Raw genomic sequence first — 21940 nt, 5'->3', positions numbered from 1 at the left:
TCCCCCCTCCTTTTTTTCAACACAGGGTTTCTCTGTGCTGGAATTAAAGGCAGGCACGGCCTAGATCCCCCAGTTTTGTTGTTTTTGTTTTCCGAGACAGGGTTTGTCTGTGGCTGTCCTGGACTCACTGTACAAACCAGGCTGGCCTCGAACTCACAGTGATCCACCTGTCTCAGCCTCCCTGAGTGCTGGGATTACAGGCTCCACATGGCCTTTTCCAAAAGCTGGCTTTGCTCTTTTCCTCACCTTTCCTCAGCAAACACCTGGCTTTCTAATACAGGCTCTATGACCCAGACTCAAGCTTCCATGGCAACAGATACTTTACCAAATGGGCCATCTTCCCAGCCCTCGGCTTAATAACCCACCCTCCTTACTCATCGCTTTCAGCTCACTCCTCTAGTCCAGCCAGAATACATGTTTTTAAACTCCTTCTCTGCTTCATGTTCCTGATTGTTACTATAAATCTAGCTGAAAACTGCTACAGCCTGAATACTGTGCTTTCTTTTTTTCCTTTCTTTTTTTCAAGACAGGGTTTCTCTGTGTAGCCCTGCCTGTCCTGGACTCACTTTGTAGACCAGGCTGGCCTCGAACTCACAGCGATCCGCCTGCCTCTGCCTCCCGAGTGCTGGGATTAAAGGCGTGCGCCACCACGCCCGGCTTTTTTTTTTTTTTTTTTTAAAGGCAGGGTCTCACTATGTAGCTGTGGCTAGTCTGGCACTCACTATGTAGACCAGGCTGGCCTTGAATTCACAGTGATCTGCCTGTCTTTGCCTTCCAAATGCTGGCTGGTATTAATAGTGAGAAATTCAGGCTGGAAAGATGGCTCAGAGCTTAAAAGCACTGACTGCTCTTCCAGAGGTCCTGAGTTCAATTCCCAGAAACCACATGGTGGCTCACAACCATCTATAATGTGATCTGACGCCCTCTTCTGGCCTGCGGGTGTATATCAAGCAGAGCACTGTATTCTTTAATTCCAACAGAGGCAGGTGGATTGCTGTGAGTTCAAGGCCAGCCTGGTCTACAAAGACAGTTCCAGGACAGTCAGGGCTCTTATACAGAGAAACCCTGTCTTGGGGGGGGTTGCAAAGAGTGAGAAATTCTTTCTGTTTTTGTTTCTGAGACAGGGCCTCAAGTATACCAGGCTGGTTTCGATTGAGCTTGCCATGTGGCCTTAAACTCCTGATCCTCCTACTTTCACCTCCTAAGGATAGGACTACAGGTGTGTGTGGTGTTGGGATCAAAACCACGGTGGTTTGGGGTTTGTTGTTGTTTTGTTGGGGGGTTGTTTGTTTTCTTTTTCAGGAGACAGGATTTTTCTGTATAGTCTTGGCTATCCTGGAACTCACAGAGATCAGCCTGCCTCTGCCTTTCTGAGTGCTGCGATTACAGGTGTGCGCCACTGCGCCCTGGCTAAAACATGGACTTTATACATGTGGGCAGGCATTCTACCAACCCTACCAATTGAACTATATTCCCAGCCCAGACTGTTTTGCTTTGTTTTGTTTTGTTCTTTTGGTTTTTTGAGATAAGGTTTCTTCATGTAGCCCTGGCTGTCCTGGACTTTTCTCTGTAGACCAGGCTGGCCTGGAACTCACAGCAGCGATCCACCTGCCTCTGCCTTCCTAGTGCTGGAACTAAAGGCGTGCAATACCACACCTGGCCAGAACTTATCTTTAATTAGTTGGGTTTTTGTTTTTGTTTTTCAATTAAAGCACCTGCCCCTACTTGACAGGGTATTTTGAAGTTTGTTGTTGAGTTAAGGTCTGTATTTGGACTCTTAATTTGGAAAACTTGACTATGTCCAATATATAAATTAAAATCTGGGAGACTGTGGGGTGATATGTTCATATAGAACTATATTTTCATTGCTTGGAGCCTGGGGCCTGAGGCGCCTCCTCCCCTCCTCCACTTCTTTGTGGCCGAAAGATCCCAGTTAGTCTTGACTCCCAGACAGAGGTAAAGGAGTCCTGGAGTCAAGAGGAGTTAGAGGGACATGAAATAACCCCCTTCCCTGCCCTGAATATCAGGCTTGGCTTTTTCATGCTGCACCCTGGTAGAGCAGGTGGATGTGATGCGTCATTCTGGGACTGTCATTTCTGTCCTTTGCTTCAGTCACTAAGATAGATGAATGCTGAGACCTTGCTTTGGAGCCAAGTTTTGCCCTGGGGATCTTAGTTAGGCTAGATCCATCAAAGATATTAAAGAGAGTGCATAAGATGAAGAAATAAATTAGCTCTTGAGCCATCGAATGTTCTCGCACAAGCTTAGTATTCTACATTGTTCTCGCTGCTGTTAGTACTTACTCTGTATGATTTAGTGTCTGGGCAGCCTTCCACCTGGACATCAAAAACTGCAGTATGCTAACAAAATTACATGCCTGGTCTCTGCTGCTTACTTAGCCAACTTTCTGGAGCCAGCGGACTTTGCTTTCCCCCAGGGAGGTCATTCTATGGATTTTATTTTCAGGTGATCTCAAAGGGCAGCAAGGAACGCAGCACTGGGGCCACTGGTGTCAATGCAGACTCCTCCCGCTCCCACGCTGTCATCCAAATTCAGATCAAAGATGCAGCCAAGAGGACATTTGGCAGGTGAGCTGGAACTATGTGGAGAATTACATTGTCTGTTTTTCCATATGTGACTTTGAGGTATACATGCTCAACACGGGACACCCTGCCACCTTGGTTCTTACTGCAGGAATATAGAGTAGTGTTGTTAGCCCTGAAATAAATCATTGTATAAAGTGCCATCAGTTGATTAATCATGAAGTAATGGCCTATTGTTGGCCAACCCCAAGTTATTAAAAGGGACATTGATTGCTTCTAACGTGAAACACAGTATCAGCAGAGAAACAGCAAGGAATGCATCTCAGAGAGCTTGCAGGCCATAAATGGGGGTGGGAGAATCCATTCTTCTTGAAAGAAGACATAAGACAATTGGATGCATTCATTGCTTCCTGGTGCTATCTTAGCAAACTCTGCCGTGCTGATGGATGAGCCTGTCCTACCTCTGAGTAATGAGTTGTCCTCTTCTTTTTCATCCTTTCTTGTTAGAAAACAGCCAATAAAACTTTCTATTTAATTATCTAAGTAGTCACCTAAGTGATCTGCATTATGGTCACCAGGCCTTGTGGGGAAATGCTTTATTAATTTCAGTCATACTTCCTCACCAATGAGTAAAGCCGATGGAAGTGTCTAAGTAAACAGTGCCAGCTCCAGCTGACACATCAGGGTCTTGTGATGTTGCTGGAAAGCTAACAATAGTGTCTTTTCTTTCCTGAGGATGAGCTGTGCTCCATCTTCCTGAGGTTACAAAATGTCAGCTAATATGGAAATAAACCAAAGCCCTAAAGAAGTCGTTTCTGCTGTGCCTTTTTTCTAGGATCTCTTTCATTGATTTGGCTGGGAGTGAGAGAGCAGCAGATGCCAGAGACTCAGACCGGCAGACAAAGATGGAAGGCGCAGAAATAAACCAGAGTCTTCTGGCTGTGAGTGGCTCGGAATCTAAAAATCCCTTTTTAAAGAGATTTTGCCCTAACATGAAACCAGTCGGTAATGCTGGGTAGAATCAGAGGGGCAGCATGCACGCTCTTGAGTGACATTGGATGCCCTGAGCTGGACTACATGTCCAGGTGGCCTCTTCACAATGCTGGGCCAGTTAGAAAGAGAAATGTTTCTGCAATTGCTAAATGGCTGAGAAAGCTTTTCCTATTCCCTAAAATTTAAACTATACTTCAAGGATATAAATGTGGAAAGTAGTATATCTCTTAGATACCTGTCACTCAGTTTCAATGGTTATCAGCAGTTGAAAAACTTAGCCAGGGCCAGGAAGGCGGCCTAGCAGGTAAAGGTACTTGCTGCCTAGCCTGACGTCCAGGGTCCAATCTCCAGGATCCACATGCTGGAAAGACAGCAACTCACACAAAGGTCCTCTGAGTCCACATCGTGCACCACGACACACATGCCACCACACACATGCACACCCAGAACAAACATAAAACCTAAGACTGTAAGGAGCCCCGCCCTTCCCATAGCTGGATCACTGTGTGATTACTGTGTGCAGGTCAGTGGACAGCTTTTGGGAGGTGGTCAGGCTTGTGTTGGCAGGAGCTTGTGCCCAATGAGCCATCCTGCCAACTCCTGGTTGGATTAAAGGAAACCCTATTCATCAAGCCACTTTATAAATACTCCATATATCTCAAAGGGACTCTTTATTTTTTTAATGTATCTATAATAAAATATACTTTTAATGTTACCTCTTACTTAATAAGTATTTTTAAGTCTTGTTATCCCATAACTGTCTTTTCACAACTGACTTACTGAAGATGAAGACTTCACTACCCTCTGTCACTTTCCCCTGAGCTGCTTTGTTTTCCTGGATCAGCACATACTTTTTAAGGGGAGGGGTCACGCGCCTGTAAGTCCTCCCACATCTTAGACATGGATAACTACAGCCCGTTTGATGTTTAATGTGTTAGTCTATTATCTAGATTTCCTAAAAAGTGGTTAAGATGTGCTGTTCCATATGTCTAGGTGTAACTGGTTGTATACGGGTGTTTTGCCTACGTGTACCATGTGTGTGTACAGTGTGTGCAGGCGGAGGCCAGAATGCATTGTGTCCCCTAGGACTGGAGCTACAGATAGTTGTGAGCTACCCTGGATCATTGTTATCCAAACAAAGCACACAGAATATCATCTGGGACTGATGTATCATGACGAAGGATCTTGCCAAGCACGGTTGTGCACACCTATAACCACCCGCCAGTGCTCTTAACAGCTCAGCTATCTCTCCAGCCCCCAGTGTAGCTAGTCTTACTTAAGATGTCTCTAAAGTAAAATACAGGATTTTGAAATTTTGTTATAAAAAAATATATAAAATATCTCAGTAATATATTTATTATATCCCGAAGTTGTACTTTAAAGAAAATAGTTAAATAAAGATGTAATTATCATTTATTCCACCAGCCATGGAGTGTACTTTTAGTGGTCCTGTATTGCCAGTCAGTTTGGCTTTCTCAGCTCCGCATGGCAAGTTTAGCAAGTACTCAGACCCTCACTGTCCAGATGAGGGTGCCGGTGCAGACAGGTTGAATGAACTGGTCAAGTGGCCACAGCCACTAACCAAAAGTGTGTGACTCAGATAACCGTCAAGTATAGTCCACCACGGTCAGATAACGCTCCCTCGCTACAGTCCCTCCTCCTTAAAAGGCCACGGTAAGGGCTATTGAGATGGCCCACACTTGCCACAAAAGCCTGACAGCATGTGCAAGAACTGACTGCACAAAGTTGTTCTCTGGCCTTCACATGTGCACCACACATAAATACCATGTGACAAGCATGTATGTATGTGCATATACACTAACAATAATAGTATTAAAAGGGAAAGGAGATGGTAGTATGAAGTAATTGTTCAGTACTTGTCATAGGTTTCTGTTGCTGACACCATAACCAGAGGCTTGCTCCCCGTGGTTTTCTCATTCTTCCTTCCACAGCCCAGGCCTGCTAGCCTGAAGTGGCACCAGCCACTGTGCTCTGGGCCCTCTCACGGCAGTCATTAATCAAGAAAGTGCCCTAAAGCTTGTCTCTAGGCCAATCTGTTGGAATAATTTTCTCAGTTGAGGTTCCTCTTCCCAAATAGCTGTAGCAGCTAGAGCTAGAGTCTAGCTTATGTTAAGTTGACAAAGCCTAACAGGATAGTACTTTTCTTCCTCTGATGCTCCAATTTCTCCTTCCCCAGTCAGTTCATATCCAAATCTTGAATTTATACTTATAGGTGTACATGGATGAGGGGGAGAGGGAAGTAACTTAGGTGTGTTCTCTCCCTGAGCACAGCCATAGTTGTGAAGAGACAAAGAACAGCTAAGCCAGGATTACCACTGCCTAAGCTTGGCCTCAGGGCTGGAGGTGGCTTCCTGGGTTCCTCAGCCTCACTGTGGAGTCAGAGTTAGTCTAGCATTGCAGCCTTGGAGTTTGGGGTCCTTAACAAGATAGTGCAGGATGGTGTTTATCCATTCTTGCCTGAGTGTGATTTGTCTGTTTGCCTTTACAGAGTCTTGAGGTTTGTTTTTATTTTTTTATTTATCTGTATGTGTGATGTGTGTATGACACATATGTTTGCGTGTTAGATCTCCTGGAGCTCGATGGTGCTCACAAGTTGTTGTGAACTGCCCAGTGTGAGTGCTAGGAACCAACCCTGCCCTCTGGAAAAGCAGCCACCACTCCTAACTGCTGACTCTGCTTTATTTAAGAAAACTAAGCTTCTAGGCCTGGAGAGATGGCTCAGAGGTTAAGAGCACTGGCTGCTCTTGCAGAGAACCTGGGTTCAATTCCCAGCACCCACATGGTGGCTCATATATACCATCGTGGCCATCTATACCTCCAGTCCCAGGGGATCCAATGCACCAGCATGCTGCCCCAGGCCTGTTTCTCCCCTCACAGTGTCCAGGCATCCTTGTGCACCAGGCTGAACTGGAAGGAATGAAGCTTAGCTGGGGTGGGTAGGTTAGACAGGATCTCAGTCGGCTTTGAGTGAGGGAGAAACAGTCTTCTCTGGAGATGGTTCTCAATGAAACAGCTCTCTGTATTGAAGGTGCATAGGGGCTATATAAACCTTGGGGAGTGGGTAGGATTTTCGGATGAGTGTACGTCCCTGGCTGGGGCTGAGCTGCTGGGAATGCTTCGTTTGCATGGAGAGGAACTCCAAGTGCTTGCTGGACATACCCTTATAAGGAGAGAGGAAGTTTAACCTGAAACCTGCCTACCTCAAGGGTGGCAGAGGTGGGGGATGTGCACTGGGACAGAGGCCCAGAGGAGGAAGAAAGCTACCCTACGCTTGCCAATCTCACGGGTTTGGACACGTCTTGCTCTGGACTGGCCCCACACCAGCATACATGTAGGCAAAACACTTACATACAACGAAGAAAAATAAACTTTAAAGAAACTTGTTATGGACGTAACATCTGACTGTACCTCATTTAGTGTCCTATTGACGGGCCTTTTACTCTCCCACTTTACAGCTGAAAGAATGTATCCGAGCACTGGACCAGGAACACACCCACACACCTTTCAGGCAGAGCAAACTGACTCAGGTACAGTTAAACAGGAGCCTTGCCTTTGTTTTGGTTCATTCATTCTTCCTCCGTTACTTTGTTAATTTAGTCAAGCATCCACTACTAACAAGACTGAGGCTAGCCTGGCGTGGTGGCTCACGCCTTTAATCTCAGCACTCGGGAGGCAGAGGCAGGTGGAGCGCTGTGAGTTCAAGGCCAGCCTGGTCTGCAAAGTGAGTCCAGGACAGCCAAGGCTACACAGAGAAACCCTGTCTCGAAGGAAAAAAAAAAAGGTAATTATTATATACAACTATGAATAACTGTGAATACAACAACAACAATGAATTAACTTTCTACATTATGAGAATATATATGAGTTAATCATTTACTATTTTTGTAGTTTTAAAACTATACCATGTAGAGTGTGGGGAGGAAGTTGACATGGTTGTGTATGTCTGTCAGCCTGGCTACTCAGGAGAGTAAGACAGGAGGACTGCTTGAGCCAGGGGTTTGAGTTCAACCTGGACAATATATCAGGACCCCACCCACCTCAACAACAGCAAAACACCACCTAGAAAAATAGCACAGGTACTAGCTGTGATTGTCCTGGGGGCAGGGACTAAGGACTGAGCCCTCACATTCTAGGCACGTGCCATACTACTGAGCCATAGCCCCAGTTTACATTTTTGTTTTGAGATACACGTCTCCTTGAGTTGTACAACTTGGCCTTGAACTAACTCACTTTGTAATGCAGACAAGTCTTGAACTTGGGATCTTCCTGCCTCAGTCTTTTGAGCATCTAGCCTGTACTACCAGGCTGTCGTGTTTATTCTGAGTAATAGAAATATAGGAACCTTTTGCTTTCTGTTGTCTGAAATATGATTATAAATAAGTTCTATGAGAGATTTGCCTAGGAAGAAAGAGATGTGAAGGTAGTTGTATTGTCTTGAGCTCCTTTCAGTACTGGGCGTGTACACAGTGGAAGGTAGACTGGGACTCAGGAGGCCAGGAGGAACAACGTAGATGGAACCTGTAGCCCCACCTTAGTCACAATCAGTAATCTCTGGAGTAAATGTAACTTCTGTTCAGTTACGTGTATATGTACATGTACACACGGGAATGTACTAGAGTGAGTTCAGGTACCCACAGAGTCTAGAAGAGGGTGTCTGATCCTCGTCACTGGAGTTACCAAGTTATGAACCACTTACTATGTGTGCTGGGAACTGAACTTGCATCCTTTGGAAGAGCCAGAAGCACTCTTAATCACTGAGCCATCTTTCCAACCCCTGAGTGTTCCTGCTCAAACATGATTTCAGCCAGAGACACAGGGCACTAGTCCTGACTCTGCCACTGAAATTTTGTTTTAAAATAAGTTCTCATCTCCAGAAAATATGCTTCTACTTTTAAAAAGAATAATTTCAACACTACATATAAAGTAGAGCCAGACATGGTAGCACACGCCTTTAATCCAAGTACTTGGGAGGCAGAGGCAAACAGACTTCTGTGAGTCTGAGGCCAGCCTAGTAGTGAGTTTCAGGCAAGCCAGAGCTACATAGTGAAACCTTATCTCCACCTAGAAAAAAGTGCAGTAGAGGGTAAAGTGTGCCCTCACACCTAATCAATTGACAATGGAAGTTATAGTCACAGTAGTGTAGAGAAGCTCCCACTTCTGGACCTTCACCTGGGCAAAGCTTCACTAGACTTCCTTAATCTTACATACAAAAATGCCCTCTTTTTAAGTCTATTTTTACTTAATATTTATTTGTGTGCAGGGATTGTATATGAGCATGAGTTGTGCTCATGAGTATATTCACTCGTGTTCACACAGAGGCCAGAAGACCTCGGGTATCCTGATCTGTCACTCTGTCACTCTCTCTCTCTCTCTCTCTCTCTCTCTCTCTCTCTCTCTCTCTCTCTCTCTCTCTCTCTCTCCCTCCTCCGCCCCCCCCCTTACTTATTATGTATACAGTGCTCTGCCTACATGTAACTCCTGCAGGCCAGAAGAGGGCACCAGATCTCATTATAAATGGTTACAAGTGGGAATTGAACTCAGGACCTATGGAAGAGCAGCCAGTGCTCTTAACCACTGAGCCATCTTTTCAGTCTAATGTATTTCTTCTTTTTTAAAATGTCTTTTGTGAATAGAGCAAGCAATGGCAAGCATCTTTACACATAAGTAGTTCACTGTTCATTGCCCTGTCTCCTGCTTTGGACAGGTCCTGAAGGACTCTTTCATTGGCAATGCCAAAACTTGTATGATCGCCAACATCTCACCAAGCCACATAGCCACAGAGCACACACTGAATACCTTGCGCTATGCTGACCGGTAAGTTGGTTCTAGGACATCAGGTTGTGCTTAGGCAGTGATGGCAGAAGCAGACGGATCTCTGAGTTCAAGGCCAGCCTGTTCTACAAACAAATAAGTAAATAAAGATGTTAGGTTGTGTGTATAGGTCACATGTGTTTGTGCACATCCCTCTCAGATACTTAGTGATCTGACATTGAACTCCACACCCTTCTTGGAGATACTGTCCTAGCATTTTGAAAAGTATGGCCTAATGAACCCTCCTTTTGTGTGTGTGCCAAAAGACAGATGCCACGTGTCCCTATTCAAGAACTGATCTCCATCAGTAGCTTTTCATGTCTACTACGAAATGTGTGTCAGGCTCAGAAAGCGTATCTTTCTGCTGACCTCAGCATTGTTTATAGGAGCATGTAGGTCCAGAAAGGACCAATCTGGACATGTCAAAAAAGGTAAAGGCCCAAAGAGTAGGAACTTTCCAACGGCTTATTAAAAGTTGGTGGCAGAGATAGCATCTCTTTAAGAAAAATCTCAGGGGCATTGGTTGTGGGGATATGTGGATGTCAGAGGACATCTTCTGGTAGTCAGTACCCTCCACCATATGAATCTGGGGTCAAACTCAGATCGTCACACTCGGCCAGCAAGTGCCGTTACCCACTGAGCCATCTCGCTGGTCTTAAAACTAGTGCCCATTAATTGCTTGGTCAATCTACTCTCTGAAGAGACTTTGGTATGTGTCAGCATCACTCCCATTTCTACTTACAGTTAGTCTCTTACAGAAGTGATGACATTCAAAAAATGTTTTAGATTATCTTATGTATGTGTTTGGCCAGTATGCACATGTGTGTGCTCCCCATGTGTGCCTGGTGCCAAGAGTCAGAAGGCATCAAATTCCCTGAAACAAGTTACAGAGGGCTGTGAGCCACAATGTGGGTTCTGGTGGGTCTTCTGCAAAAGCAGCCAGTGCTCTTAACCTGTGAGCCATCTCTCCGGCCCCCAAAAGAACAAGCATTTTTTATTGCCATGACTGGGGAAAGGTGCTACTGGCACCTAGTGGGTAAAAACCACAGATGTTACTAAACATCTCCAATACACAGAGCCTCTATAATAAAGAATTTCACCCAGTACAGAATGTCAGTAGTACTAAGTCAGGGAGTGGTAGAAACACATCTTTCCCTCAGTGGGACCAGCACAGTCTGCTCCTTTTTTGTTTTGCTTTCTGAACTGCCCAGAAGATGTAGAAGAATTCACTTTCCCAGAGAACCTGGCCGGGTGTTGTGTGCAGGACAGTAGGACAGTAGTGGACTGTGGGTGAAGAGTGGTGAATTCCTGAGTTGACCCATCTTCAGGAGTCATGCAGGCTCGGCATGGTCGTAGCAAGGTTTGACTCCTAGCTTATCCCTTAAGTGCACCTGTCGTGATTTGCAGACTCTTCAGTCGTGTGTTGTTGTGTGCATGCGTGTATCTTAGGAGACGCTCTTTTAGTTCACGCTCAGCTGTAGTACTTGTGTTAAAGGAGAACATGACTTTCTTTCCTTTTTGTTCTATACCAGAGTAAGAATGAAGTCCTTGTCATACTTTCCTTGTTTGTTGTTGTTTAGTCCCCTGGAAGCTATAGGAAAGGAGTCACAGATACAGACGGATATATACTTAACGCCAAATGGTTTTTGCAGGGTGAAGGAACTAAAGAAAGGCATTAAGTGTTGTGCTTCAGCTGCCAGTCAGAATCAGACATCTGGAAACTCCTCTCCAAAACGAATTCAGAGCTCCCCTGTCACCCTGCCAGGGGACAAGTGTTCCCCAAAAAAAGTTAAACTGGGGCTTCAGCAGTCACTTGCTGTGGCCCCAGGCCCCACAAGAGTTAAAGCCCACCCTTTGAGCAGCCATGCTCCCAACATCCCCTTTGCCTCTGGGCCTAAAACCCCTGGGAAAAGGACTAGCTCCCAAGGAAGTCTTGCCCTAGACCTGGACGGGCAGGCTAGCCCTTGCAAAGGAACCATGAGATCTGGCCATTCGATCAAAAAGGGAGCAGAGTCAACACCATCGTGCTCTGAGAAAAGTCAGATTGGCAGCAAGACTGCTGTTGCGTGGGAGGGCAGGGCCTCAGGTCCAAGAGAAGGCCTGCTGCGCGCCAGGCTGCCTGCCAAAGGGAAGAAGGTGCAGCCAGTGCAGAAGCAGCTGCTGCCCCGAGCTTGGCTCCTTGGCAACAGCTGCCACTTAGAAGCCAGTCAGGACAGCAAGGTGGGCACTACTGCCCCTGAGGCTTGGACAGACCCCCTTCCCCAGCAGAAGGAAAGGGAGGAACATTTGCGATTTTACCACCAGCAGTTCCAGCAGCCACCCCTCCTCAAGCAAAAGCTAAAATACCAACCACTAGAGAGGCTTTTATGCCAGCAGAGACCCTCAGAAGGTAGGCTCCAAAATGAAACTGTTTCTCCCCTCCACTCTAACCCTGAAAGCCATAATGGAGCCCAGGCTGAGGATCCCGACGACAGTGATTTCAGTGAGGATTCTTTCTCACATGTCTCCAGTCAGCCAACCACAAAGCAGAGAAGCAACGTGGAGAGCGGAAGCTCCTTCTTCCTCCATCAAGACAGGAAGCGCAGCCCTGAGGAACAGACGGCAGAAAGGCAGCAACGTCTACTTTTCCGCTCTGAGACAGATGGTGATAAGAAGAGGCCAGCTGACAGCTCGGTGTGTTCCAGGGATCCCATCATCAACCACAGAAGAGGAGCACTCAGCCAAAGCCATAGCCCAAGTATGGTGTGCTCAGACTGCGCCTCCACAGGGCCTTCTCCCAAGGACAGGTGGGCCCAGAAACCTTCCTCTGCGCAGGTAGATTTTGTACATCACCTAGAAACCAATGGAGCTCAAACGTTTGCCATCAGACTGGAGGCCTTCAGAAGCGAGGTTCCTGCTCAGGCTGAGGGCAGCCTTCCCTCTCCACAAAACAGGCTGTCTTTCCCACTATCCCACATGGCAGTTTCTGGTTCTCCAGACCAAAGAGACAGAGTCTCTATGCCATCAAGAGATGTCAGTGAAGACAGAGTGACTCAGACTCCAGGAACAGTAAACAGCAGTGCTCTTTTCCAAGAAGACGCTAGTGAGCAGTTACTGACCTGCTCTGCAAATGCTTCTGGACTCATGGCTCCTCTCACTATGTCCCTCCTGGAGACCCCCAGTCATGAGGACCCTTCTGACGTGGAGCACACTGCACAGGATACAGCTAGCCCTGGTCTCATGGCTGAGGTCATAGGAGGGCCAGCAGTGGGACACACAGTATCATCCTTTGATCAAGAGGCCGCCTTGCCCGTGTCCTCAACAACTGCATGCCTATGGCTATCCTCATCTCCACCTGACCGTCGGCCTAGTGGTGATCTTCCACCTCTGTCTCCATCACCCATCCATCAGCATCCCCCTGACAAAGTACCCAGTAGGGAGGCCTGCCCGAACAGAAGGCCTGCACTTCTGCCCCAGAATCATGTGGGCAATGAGCCCTATGACGACGATGCTGAAGAGACTGAGCTGGGAGGCTCCTTGGCATTCCCAAGAAAGCCCTTCTCCATCCTACACGCTGGGCGTCCCCATGCTACACCTGTGCTCACCTCATGTACAGGAAGTAGTGATGGAGTTGACCATCCCTGGGCCCAAGAGAGAAAATGTCCTACAGGAATTAGCTGGCCAGACCTTGTTTCCTCCACAGACCCCATCAAACCCTGTTACAGTGAGGACATCTCATGGCTCACACGTAGGCCAATCTCAAGGTGAGAGACTCAGACTCTCCTGTAGTCCCCAGCTGCTCTCTCAAGACCTCGGGGTTACTCTGTCCACTTACACCAGAGCAGGCACAGTAAGTTTAACTTTGATCTTAATATTTGACCCCCAGCCGGGTGGTGGCGGCACATACCTTTAATCCCAGCACCAGGGAGGCAGAGGCAGGCAGATCTCTGTGAGTTCGAGGCCAGCCTGGTCTACAGAGCGAGTTCCAGGACAGCTAGAGCTGTTACACCAAGAAACCCTGTCTCAGAAAAATCAAAAACAAAAACAAAGACTCGAGCCCCTTCAACACCCCATGCCCTTTCCATTTTAATACATAACAGAAAGGAGCTTGCCTCACCAGTGGGCACTTGGCTGCTCCGTGTTGGGTTCTCTAATAATCAGTAGAGTCTGACCAGAATTCTTTTAGCTTTTTGCCCTGACCTGCTTTGGTCAAGTAGAAGAGCAGACCTTGTACCAAATATGCCAGTTGTCACTGCTTTACACCCTTTCTCAAGGAAGCCGTGGGAAACAGCCCCTGTGAAGCCGCTGGGGAGGCAGGGATAGCCTGAGAAGTCTGTCTGCCTGCCTGGGACCTGTGGATACTCCCTAACCCTGACTAGCTCTGAGAACACAACAGAGGAGAGAGCAAGGAATAGCCAGCTGGCCTCACACACTGGGAAGCAGCAGCTCCTAGTAGGAGAGATTGCAAATGCTGTCCCTGTGTGTGGGAACCAGAAGAGTCACTTTGTTCCACATGTTCCCAGGCAGGTGATCATCTGTGCACACCAGGAACAGCTGGATGAAATGGCTGAACTGGACTTCAAGGAGGAGACCTTAATGACCCAGATGGATTCTAATGTAAGTAGCACTGGACTAACATGTGGGCTAGCAACAATTATCGTGGTTGCTGGGTGGTCATCTGTTGGCTATGGTATGTGTATAGCATAACGTTCTGCTGTTATGCACTAATTCTGAGGCCTTGGAGCCCTCAGGAGGTCTGGGTAGAGCTGGGAGATGGCACTGCACTGCTCACTCCCAAACTAAACGGTTTCCAGCCTGTCCTTAGGCTGTCTACCTTCCTAAAGGTTTGTTGGGCCCCTCCATATGATTACTGTAGCAGTGACCATCTTGCCAAAGCATTGCTTGTAACCACCCCTTTTCAGAATACAGCCTCCCCATATGAAGTGTGTCAAATGCAGAAAAAGGGGCCCTACCCAAAGCCATAGAAACAGGTCTGAGTGTTTCCCCTGGGAAGAGGGACTTGGATTCTGAAATGTTCCCCCAGGGTGGACTAGGGGGTGGGAGAAGGCTCAGTAGTTGAAAGTACTTGTTGCTCTTATAGAGGACCCAGGTTTGGTTCCTAGCACCACATGGCGTCAACCATCTAGAACCTCAGGAAATCTGATAGTCTCTTCCAAATTCCATGGGTAGCACCAGGCACACAAGTGGTACATAGGCAAAACATTCAAATACATTAAAATGAAACAAAAGCCAAAAAGGGATGAAGAGATGGCTCAAAAGTTAAGAGCACAGTCTGCTGTTCCAGAGGTCCTGAGTTCAGTTCCCAGCAGCCACACGATGGCTCGTGGCCATCTATAATGAGATCTAGTGCTCTCTTCTGGCCTGCAGGCATTACATGCAAGCAGAGCACTGTATACAAAATAAATAGATATTTTAAAAAATAAACTTGAAAAAAAGGCTAGAAAAGAAGATCTGGCAGAGGGTCATCAAGAGAAAAAAACAACAAACAAACAAATAAACCACTTCAGTTGTCTTGTTTCTTCTCAGGATTTTGAAGATTTTGTGACCCAGCTGGATGAAATCATGGCTTTGAAGTCCAAGTGCATCCAGAGTCTAAGAAGCAAGTTACAGCTCTATCTCACCTGCCAGAGGCCAGCTGCAGCCCCCGAGAAAACCGTGGTATCTTAGAGGAAGGGCTCACCTGGGTGGACACTGCCATGCTCTCTAGGGCTGAAGAGGTCTGCCAGGGCCTTCCTGTACACCACCACTCCCTGTCATGCCCCTAGCCATCCATGGCCTTGGATGGTTCCACTGATCAGGGATAGACCTCACCTTATCTCAGGGCTGACAGGTCACATGTGAAAGGACCGGGCTAAAGACTGTCAGCTCCTCTTTTATTGTGTCTGTAGGAACATATCTGGTGTCTAAGTGTGAGGGTGAAATGGGGGTAAGCTGGAGATCAGAGATAAGGGGCCACATGCTGAACCACCAGACTTATAGCTGACATCTGTGCCTTTTTCTTCAGGTGAGCTCCTCCCCAGCAGAATGGAGATGTAGTTTTGGAAAATACTCTTGACATCTTAAGAGTAACTGGGGCATGAGGTAGGCTTTATGCTTCCAGTTCCCTCTCTGCAGTCCAGCTTGGTGAGGGTGATGGCAGCACATTTTTATTTACTTTTTGCTAAAACAGCAGGCCTATGGACAGTGCCCTCACAGTTCTTGTGGCCGATCCTACGCCTGTCTGTGACTCCTCACTCCCAGTGCCTCTGAATCACCAGGCAGGCTGACGACAGCTCAGGCAAGTCCTTTACCTAGGCTTCAATCTTCCAGGGCACACTGGCCAGCGACACTCACTGAGTCTATAGTCAACAGTCTGAACCTTCTAACACAGCAATAAACACACAACGCTTAAAATGAGTTCTTGCTGTATGACTGTGTAGGTCGGGTGTTTTACGGTACCCTTAATCATTTTTGAAATAAGTATCTCTACTTCCCCCTACTCACAAACTTCGTTCGGCCGGCTCTAGCTTTCTGCACTGGTGCTAGAGATGCAACCTCAGTCCTCCACAAAGTACTTCAATGACTGAACCATCCTCCTGTCTCCTGTGTCACCTTTTTAGCAGAAAGACCCCCAAGGGAAACAAAAGAGCCTCTAAGAGTCCATTGGTTCTGTAGGTCTCCCTGCGCTAACCTGAGATTTCCTGTGTCACAGTCTGGGCCCTGAAGCCATTACCACATGAATTCAAGAACTTTCTATGGTTTTATGACGTATGTCCAAAAGGCCAACATAAGCCAGGTTTGGCATGTAATCCCAGCATTAGGGATGCAGAGGAAGATGGATTCAGAGATAACCTGGGCTGTAGTAAGATGCTCTACTTAAAAGGCCAGAGGCTAATTCAAAAGGACTGAAAGGCTCTACAGGCAGTGCTTGAACTAGCCGGCAGAGGGCAGCCTGTTCCTAGCTTAAGGCTGCATAGCATCTCCCGCTTGGCCACTAAAAACAAGAGAACATACCCAGCCAAGAGCACCAAAAGGACGGTGTGGGATTCTGCCGGGGGGGGGGGGGGGGGGGACGGGGACTAGAATCTTTAGAGTGAGTTGTCAGCTATAGCAGCAGCACTGAGAGCTGAGGGAATGCTCTAGCCTTGCCTGTGACTGCAGCCATGGTGGCACTCATGCATAGGGGCTTTTCATCTTTAGAGGACACCTTGAAGCCTCCCCACTTTGGTAAGAGAATGCAGACAGCCTGCCCTAGATCAGGGTTAAAGAGACAGAAGACAGCACCACCAGCTTCCAGGTCCCACAGGCCTCCAGTGGGAAGAGTACTTAATGCAGGGGAAGACTAGGTTCTCTTCTAGGCCAGGAGTGACTGTGCTACCTCCCCCTGCCCTGAGCCAAGCCACCGTTAGCCACCTTTAAAATAAAAGAGGTTAAAGCAGCACGACATGCCGTTTAGGTTTTTATTAGTAGTTCTCTGAGGAATCAAAATAGTTAGCAAATTACTTTAGATTCAGGACTGTATTATATCCTTTGTATTTAGATCTTTAATGGTGTAGAACATAATACAAACAAACTGAAGAGTCTAGTTTCTATCCTAGGTGTTACTCATTGTGTCATCCTAAAGTAGGGCTGGAGGAGGCTGTTCACTAACTGGGGGCTAGTGCTGAGTGACCAGTCGTGGCCTGTTTCCTCACCAGTGTGCTGGGAAGGGGCAATGATCCCTCAAACTAACAACAGCTTCCTAGCACAGGGGCTCCGATGCCCTGGGCAGCAGAGGATTATGGTCTAAGCCAAAACAGTCTGAACAGGGGCACACGGGATCTGCCTGGCAGAAGAGGCAGACTTTGCCCTGTAAGGAAAAGTGCATCTTTTGTACCGCAGAGACACTCCAGAACCAGTGTAACACTAAGGGCTGCGGGGAGCAGCCCCAGAAGAGCCTCACTTGCATTCCACTTGGGTTAGACCCAGGCTGCCGGTGGTGCAGCAGAGAGGAAAGCATCCAGCCCCAAAGCAGCAGCAGTCAGTCCCTCTTCTTCCCATTCCTCTTGGAAGCCAGGTCACAAGCGACCCCAGAAAGATCCAAGCATTCTTTCTGGATGGCCAAGGTGGGAAGGGCACTTGTCAAAATACAGGTATGTTTAATATTGAAGGAGCCAATAGGGCATTTGCCTGCCCAAATCTGCCCCCTTCCCCACAGCTCGAGCCCGGCTCACAGAAACTACAAGTGTCATCTCCACACCTGACCGTCTAACCCCCAAAGACAGTCTGGAAGCATGTCCCTTCTTCCCCACACGTGAGCTGTGCAGGGCCTCCAGGGGATGGCAGGGCCCTGGCAGGGCCGTGGCGGGGCCTGGTCTCAGCTGGCTCCAGCCCGGGCCATGAGGTCTTCCAGAGCACTGTCCTGGTCGTTGTTGTGTAAGAGCAAAACTTCCTTAATGTCTTTTAGTTCAAAGCCCATTTCCTTAAATTTGCTCATTAACTGAAGAAACTCCAACATCTATGGGATAAAGGAGAACAAAATTTAAAAACAAGTGTCCGCGCACACAGACCAGCTGAATGTCTACTTCAGGGGAGGATCGTATCCTTCAACCAGAGTCTCATGGGTCTCTAAGGTTCCCTAGCAAGTGGAGGTGGGCTGTGAAGCCTAGCCCCAACTCACTTGATGACCCAACCATCCAAAAACCTGGCTTTTAGCCCAACTCAATTCCCCCTTCCTATCAATGGGATTCAACTCCATACTTGATTTATACAAATACAGGACTCATCTGGACATGGGAGCCTCTGTCTTTGACTGCCTCTGCCTGCAGTCATTGGTTACGGGAAGGAGGAGGCGGTACATGGCCTGGGGAGAACACCAGGCCAGACAATTCTGCTCCTGTGAATGCATAAAGGTTCCTACCTTTTCTTCTGAACACTGGTGCATTTCCAGAGCCTCTTCCACTAAAAGAGGGTCAAAGCCCTTCTCACAAAGCTGTCCATGTGCAAACAGATAGTCGAGAATCTAAGAAAAGAAACATGGTTTCAGCTCCTACTGACCCTCCCCAGTCATCAGATCTTGGACAGGCCTAGACTCTGCCTTGAATGTGTCTAGCAGAGCATAATCTGAGTAATTACTTGGTAAACAGACTGGCACGTCCTTCTAGAAATAAACAGCCACTTTACAAAGAAGGTGCTGTCACAGCTGACTCAACTCTTAGAACATCAATACAACAGCCAGGGCAGGATGATAGCTCTCTTAAAAAATAAAAATAAAAAAATAAAAATACAGCGCATGTCAGAAAACATCCCCGATGCAGAAGACGACAGTATGCTATTCAGAACTTCCTGAAGAGCCATGATAAACATTTCTGGAGGTAAGCCAGGAGTACTAGATTACACCTGTACTGCTAGGGCTCAGAAGGATCATGAGTCCGGTGCCAATCTCAGCTATCTCACTTGCATGCAGCCTAAGCTATGCAAGACCCTATCAAAGAAGCCTAGATTGAGATATTAACCATGTGCTCAGTTTTGTCCTCTCTGGAGGTACAAAGGGTTGGCTGATGGCAGAACAGCTCTATTATCACCCCACCCCCACCTCAAAGACTACTACAGCTGAACTTCTAGCTTCCCCAGTAATACACCAAGTCCCCACAATCCCACAGGGAAATAGGCTGGAGTTGTAGCACTCTAGGGCTGGCAGAACACAACCGACTTGAGGCCACCATGCTCCTCCACCCACACCTTACAGACTAGCACCTCACCTGCTCAATGTTCTCTCCTTTCTTCTTCATGGCTCTCAGGACACAGTCATATGAGTAGCCCATGTTGACTACTGTCTCTACACATTGCCGCTCACTTGGAGACAGTGCCTGCAGTTCCAAATAGGCCTGGGGACAGCTAGGCATGTTGGGCACTTGTGACACTGAGAAATTTAGAGGGGTTACCTGGCAATAGAAAAACAAAACCAAAGCAAGATGAGTTAGGTCCAGGTTGCTGGCCATGCAATGTGGGGAGAAGAGAAGAGAGGTGCCAAGCACCAACCCAGGGGAAACTGGGAAATACCTGCCACCCTTGGACCCTCACCCAGTCCTTGCATTCTCAGGCAGCACCTACTGCTCCATCTCCTGATCCCCATGATGGAAAAATCAGTTCCAAGTGTGACTCCACCTGCAGGACTAATGATGCAGGCTGTGCATCCCACTGGCCCTCTCATTAACTCAGAGTCCTGGATTCATTCACTTCGGACTTTATCACTCTAGAACTGACTGACCTAGTTTCATTCCTGCCTCTCACTGGTCTGGGCTTCCCAGGCATGGCTAGCTCAGGGCCTCAGGATTTTGAGAGTGCTTATCTTTGGCCCACACCACATACCCTGTTTCATTCCCTGCTAAAGTTGCTGTTCTCTTCAGCCAAGACAGAATGAGTGTCAGCCACACTAAGCTGGACTCTTGGCCAGTCTACTGCACAGGCTACAAGTCGCTTGCTCCGCGGACACTAGACCTCCCTAGTTCTCATCTTACTGGTTAATGAAACCTAAGACACAAAAGCATTCCCAGGACAAAGGACCCAGTCACCACGAGAACAAAACCACAAGCTGCTCAAAGTGGCTCAGCTCCCAAGAACCAAAGCAAGCATTTTGTATCTTTCTTTGTTTTCTTTTTCTATTGGGTAAAGTAAGGCAGTAAGGAGTAGGCAGTCCTGTGTCTTTTTAACAAGTTCTGCTAAAACTAGATGTTCTCAAACTTGGCTGAGGAAAGCAAAAAAGACAACAGGCCTGTAGACTGGCAGCTTCCACACTCAACTATCACCTACAGCATACTCTAAGCAGTCCATCCCCAGGGGCTTCAGCAGGCTACACAGCCACAGGAGAGCCCCTCACAAAGCCATCTCTGCCACTTTCTAGACTCAGGATTATACTACTACTCAGGAGTAGGCTCTGTGTGGACACAGCAGCTTCTGAAAAAGTAACAGCAGCTCTCACGTGAGCCCAGCCAAGAAGCCAGGTCTATTCTTCCACTGTGTGTGCCTGTCCCTTTAAGAAGGCCCCTGATGTGCAGTCCTCTAACAGCTGGGCTATTGGGAATGTTCTCTGTGCCCTTCAGGTAAGTGTGACTGCATGGAAAGCCTGATAAAATTCTTTGATCTAGGGACTAAAATGCAAACCTAGAGGCTGGAGAGAAGGCTCAGCAGTTAGGAGCACTAGTTGCTCTTGCAAAAGACCTGAGTTCAGTTCTCAGCATCCACATGATAGTTCACAACTAACCGTCACTCCAGACCCAGGGAGTCTAACAACTTCAGAACTCCACAGATTTCAGGCAGGCATGTGGTATACAAATATGTATGTAGCCAAACCACTCATATACATAAAATACATCTATTAAAAGGCTTGTGTATACATACATGTATGTGTGTGTGCGCGCGCGCGCGCGCGTGTGTGTGTGTGTGTGTGTGTGTGTGTATAAAACATTCATTTCAACACCATTTGTAATAAACATTAGCAACAACAGGGTATTATAATAATAAAAGTCTTATGACTAGTAGGTAGTTTTTATTTTAAAGACAGGGTTCTCACTATGTAGGCCTAGAATTCTCTACGTAGACCAATCTGGTTTCAAACTCAGACTTGCCTACCTCTGCTTCCAGTATGCTTAGTTTAAAGGCGTATACCACCTCAGCCCAGAAGATATTTAGGTTTATTTTTATGTGTATGTTTGCCCGAATCTATCTAGGTATACCACGTGCATGCCTGGCGACTGCAGAGCCCAGAAAAGGTCATGAGCTTAGGAACTGGAGTCACATATGGTTATTAGCCATTATGCAGGGGCAAGGAACCAAACCTGGGTCCTCTGTAAGAGCAGCAAGCTCTCTTAACCACTGGAACCTCTCTCCAACTCAATGCATAGGATTTTAAATAATACAGCTGAGCAAATTATCCTTTTCTTTTTAAATGTTATTAACAAGAGTACTTCGCTTAAGCAGAGACAAATGAATGACTCCTTCATATAATGCTGTATTAAACAGGCATCGTTAATTAAGGAGGCCCCAAATGGACAGTATTTAAAAGCATGTCTTATTACTGGGGCTTAGGGAAGAGGAGGATCCTTAAGTTAGAGACAACCTGGGCTACATGGCAAGACTATCTCCAAAAAAATGAAAAAGGATCCCTTGTCAAAATTACTAATAATAAATCCCAGCACTCAGGAGGCAGAGGCAGGCAGATCACTGGGAGTTCGAGGCTAGCCTGGTCTACAAAGTGAGTTCAGGATAGCCAAGGCTACACAGAGAAACCCTGTCTCGAAAAAAAAAAAAATTACTAACAATAGAACGAATAGAGTCATTCATTGAGGTTATAATCCATGATTATGATTAATATAGTTGTGTGTGTGTGTGTATGTGTGTGCACGCGCATGCACGTGTGCTACATCCTGACCCAGATACAACACAATTATTGCATTCTGTCAGTCCTATGTCATTAGGAATTTTTTCAACAAAAAGATAAAATGTAGTTATTTACAATCATAAAATGGAATTCTTATATTCAATGACTAAAAACTGGGTTAACCCTTAGTTTGTAGAGACCCAAGGGGCCAAAACAATAAGACATATGACTAGTA

General features: G+C 47.0%; 2 protein-coding genes across 4 annotated transcripts in view; one reads left to right on the top strand and one right to left on the bottom strand.

The window, feature by feature from the left end:
- Window positions 1–15081, top strand: part of Kif24 (kinesin family member 24) — a 34060-nt gene extending 18979 nt beyond the window's left edge. The window contains 8 exon segments of the mRNA XM_051157859.1: window positions 2467–2588; window positions 3379–3484; window positions 7013–7084; window positions 9262–9371; window positions 11021–13110; window positions 13113–13197; window positions 13871–13964; window positions 14895–15081. Coding sequence (XP_051013816.1) covers window positions 2467–2588; window positions 3379–3484; window positions 7013–7084; window positions 9262–9371; window positions 11021–13110; window positions 13113–13197; window positions 13871–13964; window positions 14895–15035 — 2820 coding nt within the window. The 3' untranslated portion in view covers window positions 15036–15081.
- A 1684-nt stretch (window positions 15082–16765) lies between these two features.
- Window positions 16766–21940, bottom strand: part of Ubap1 (ubiquitin associated protein 1) — a 40134-nt gene continuing 34959 nt past the window's right edge. For 2 of the 3 annotated variants that reach the window (XM_051157848.1, XM_051157840.1), the window contains 3 exons: window positions 19088–19270; window positions 18247–18348; window positions 16766–17844 (listed from right to left, as the gene is read on the bottom strand). In XM_051157848.1, coding sequence (XP_051013805.1) covers window positions 17704–17844; window positions 18247–18348; window positions 19088–19270 — 426 coding nt within the window. In that variant the 3' untranslated portion in view covers window positions 16766–17703. The remainder of the gene's footprint in view (window positions 17845–18246; window positions 18349–19087; window positions 19271–21940) is intronic. The other variant, XM_051157832.1, reaches the window with a different exon arrangement.

This window comes from Acomys russatus, chromosome 2 (genome assembly GCF_903995435.1).
Source record: "Acomys russatus chromosome 2, mAcoRus1.1, whole genome shotgun sequence".
Classification (NCBI taxonomy): domain Eukaryota; kingdom Metazoa; phylum Chordata; class Mammalia; order Rodentia; family Muridae; genus Acomys; species Acomys russatus.
Note: the sequence above shows the minus strand (reverse complement) of the source record. Positions and strands in the feature narration are given on the sequence as shown.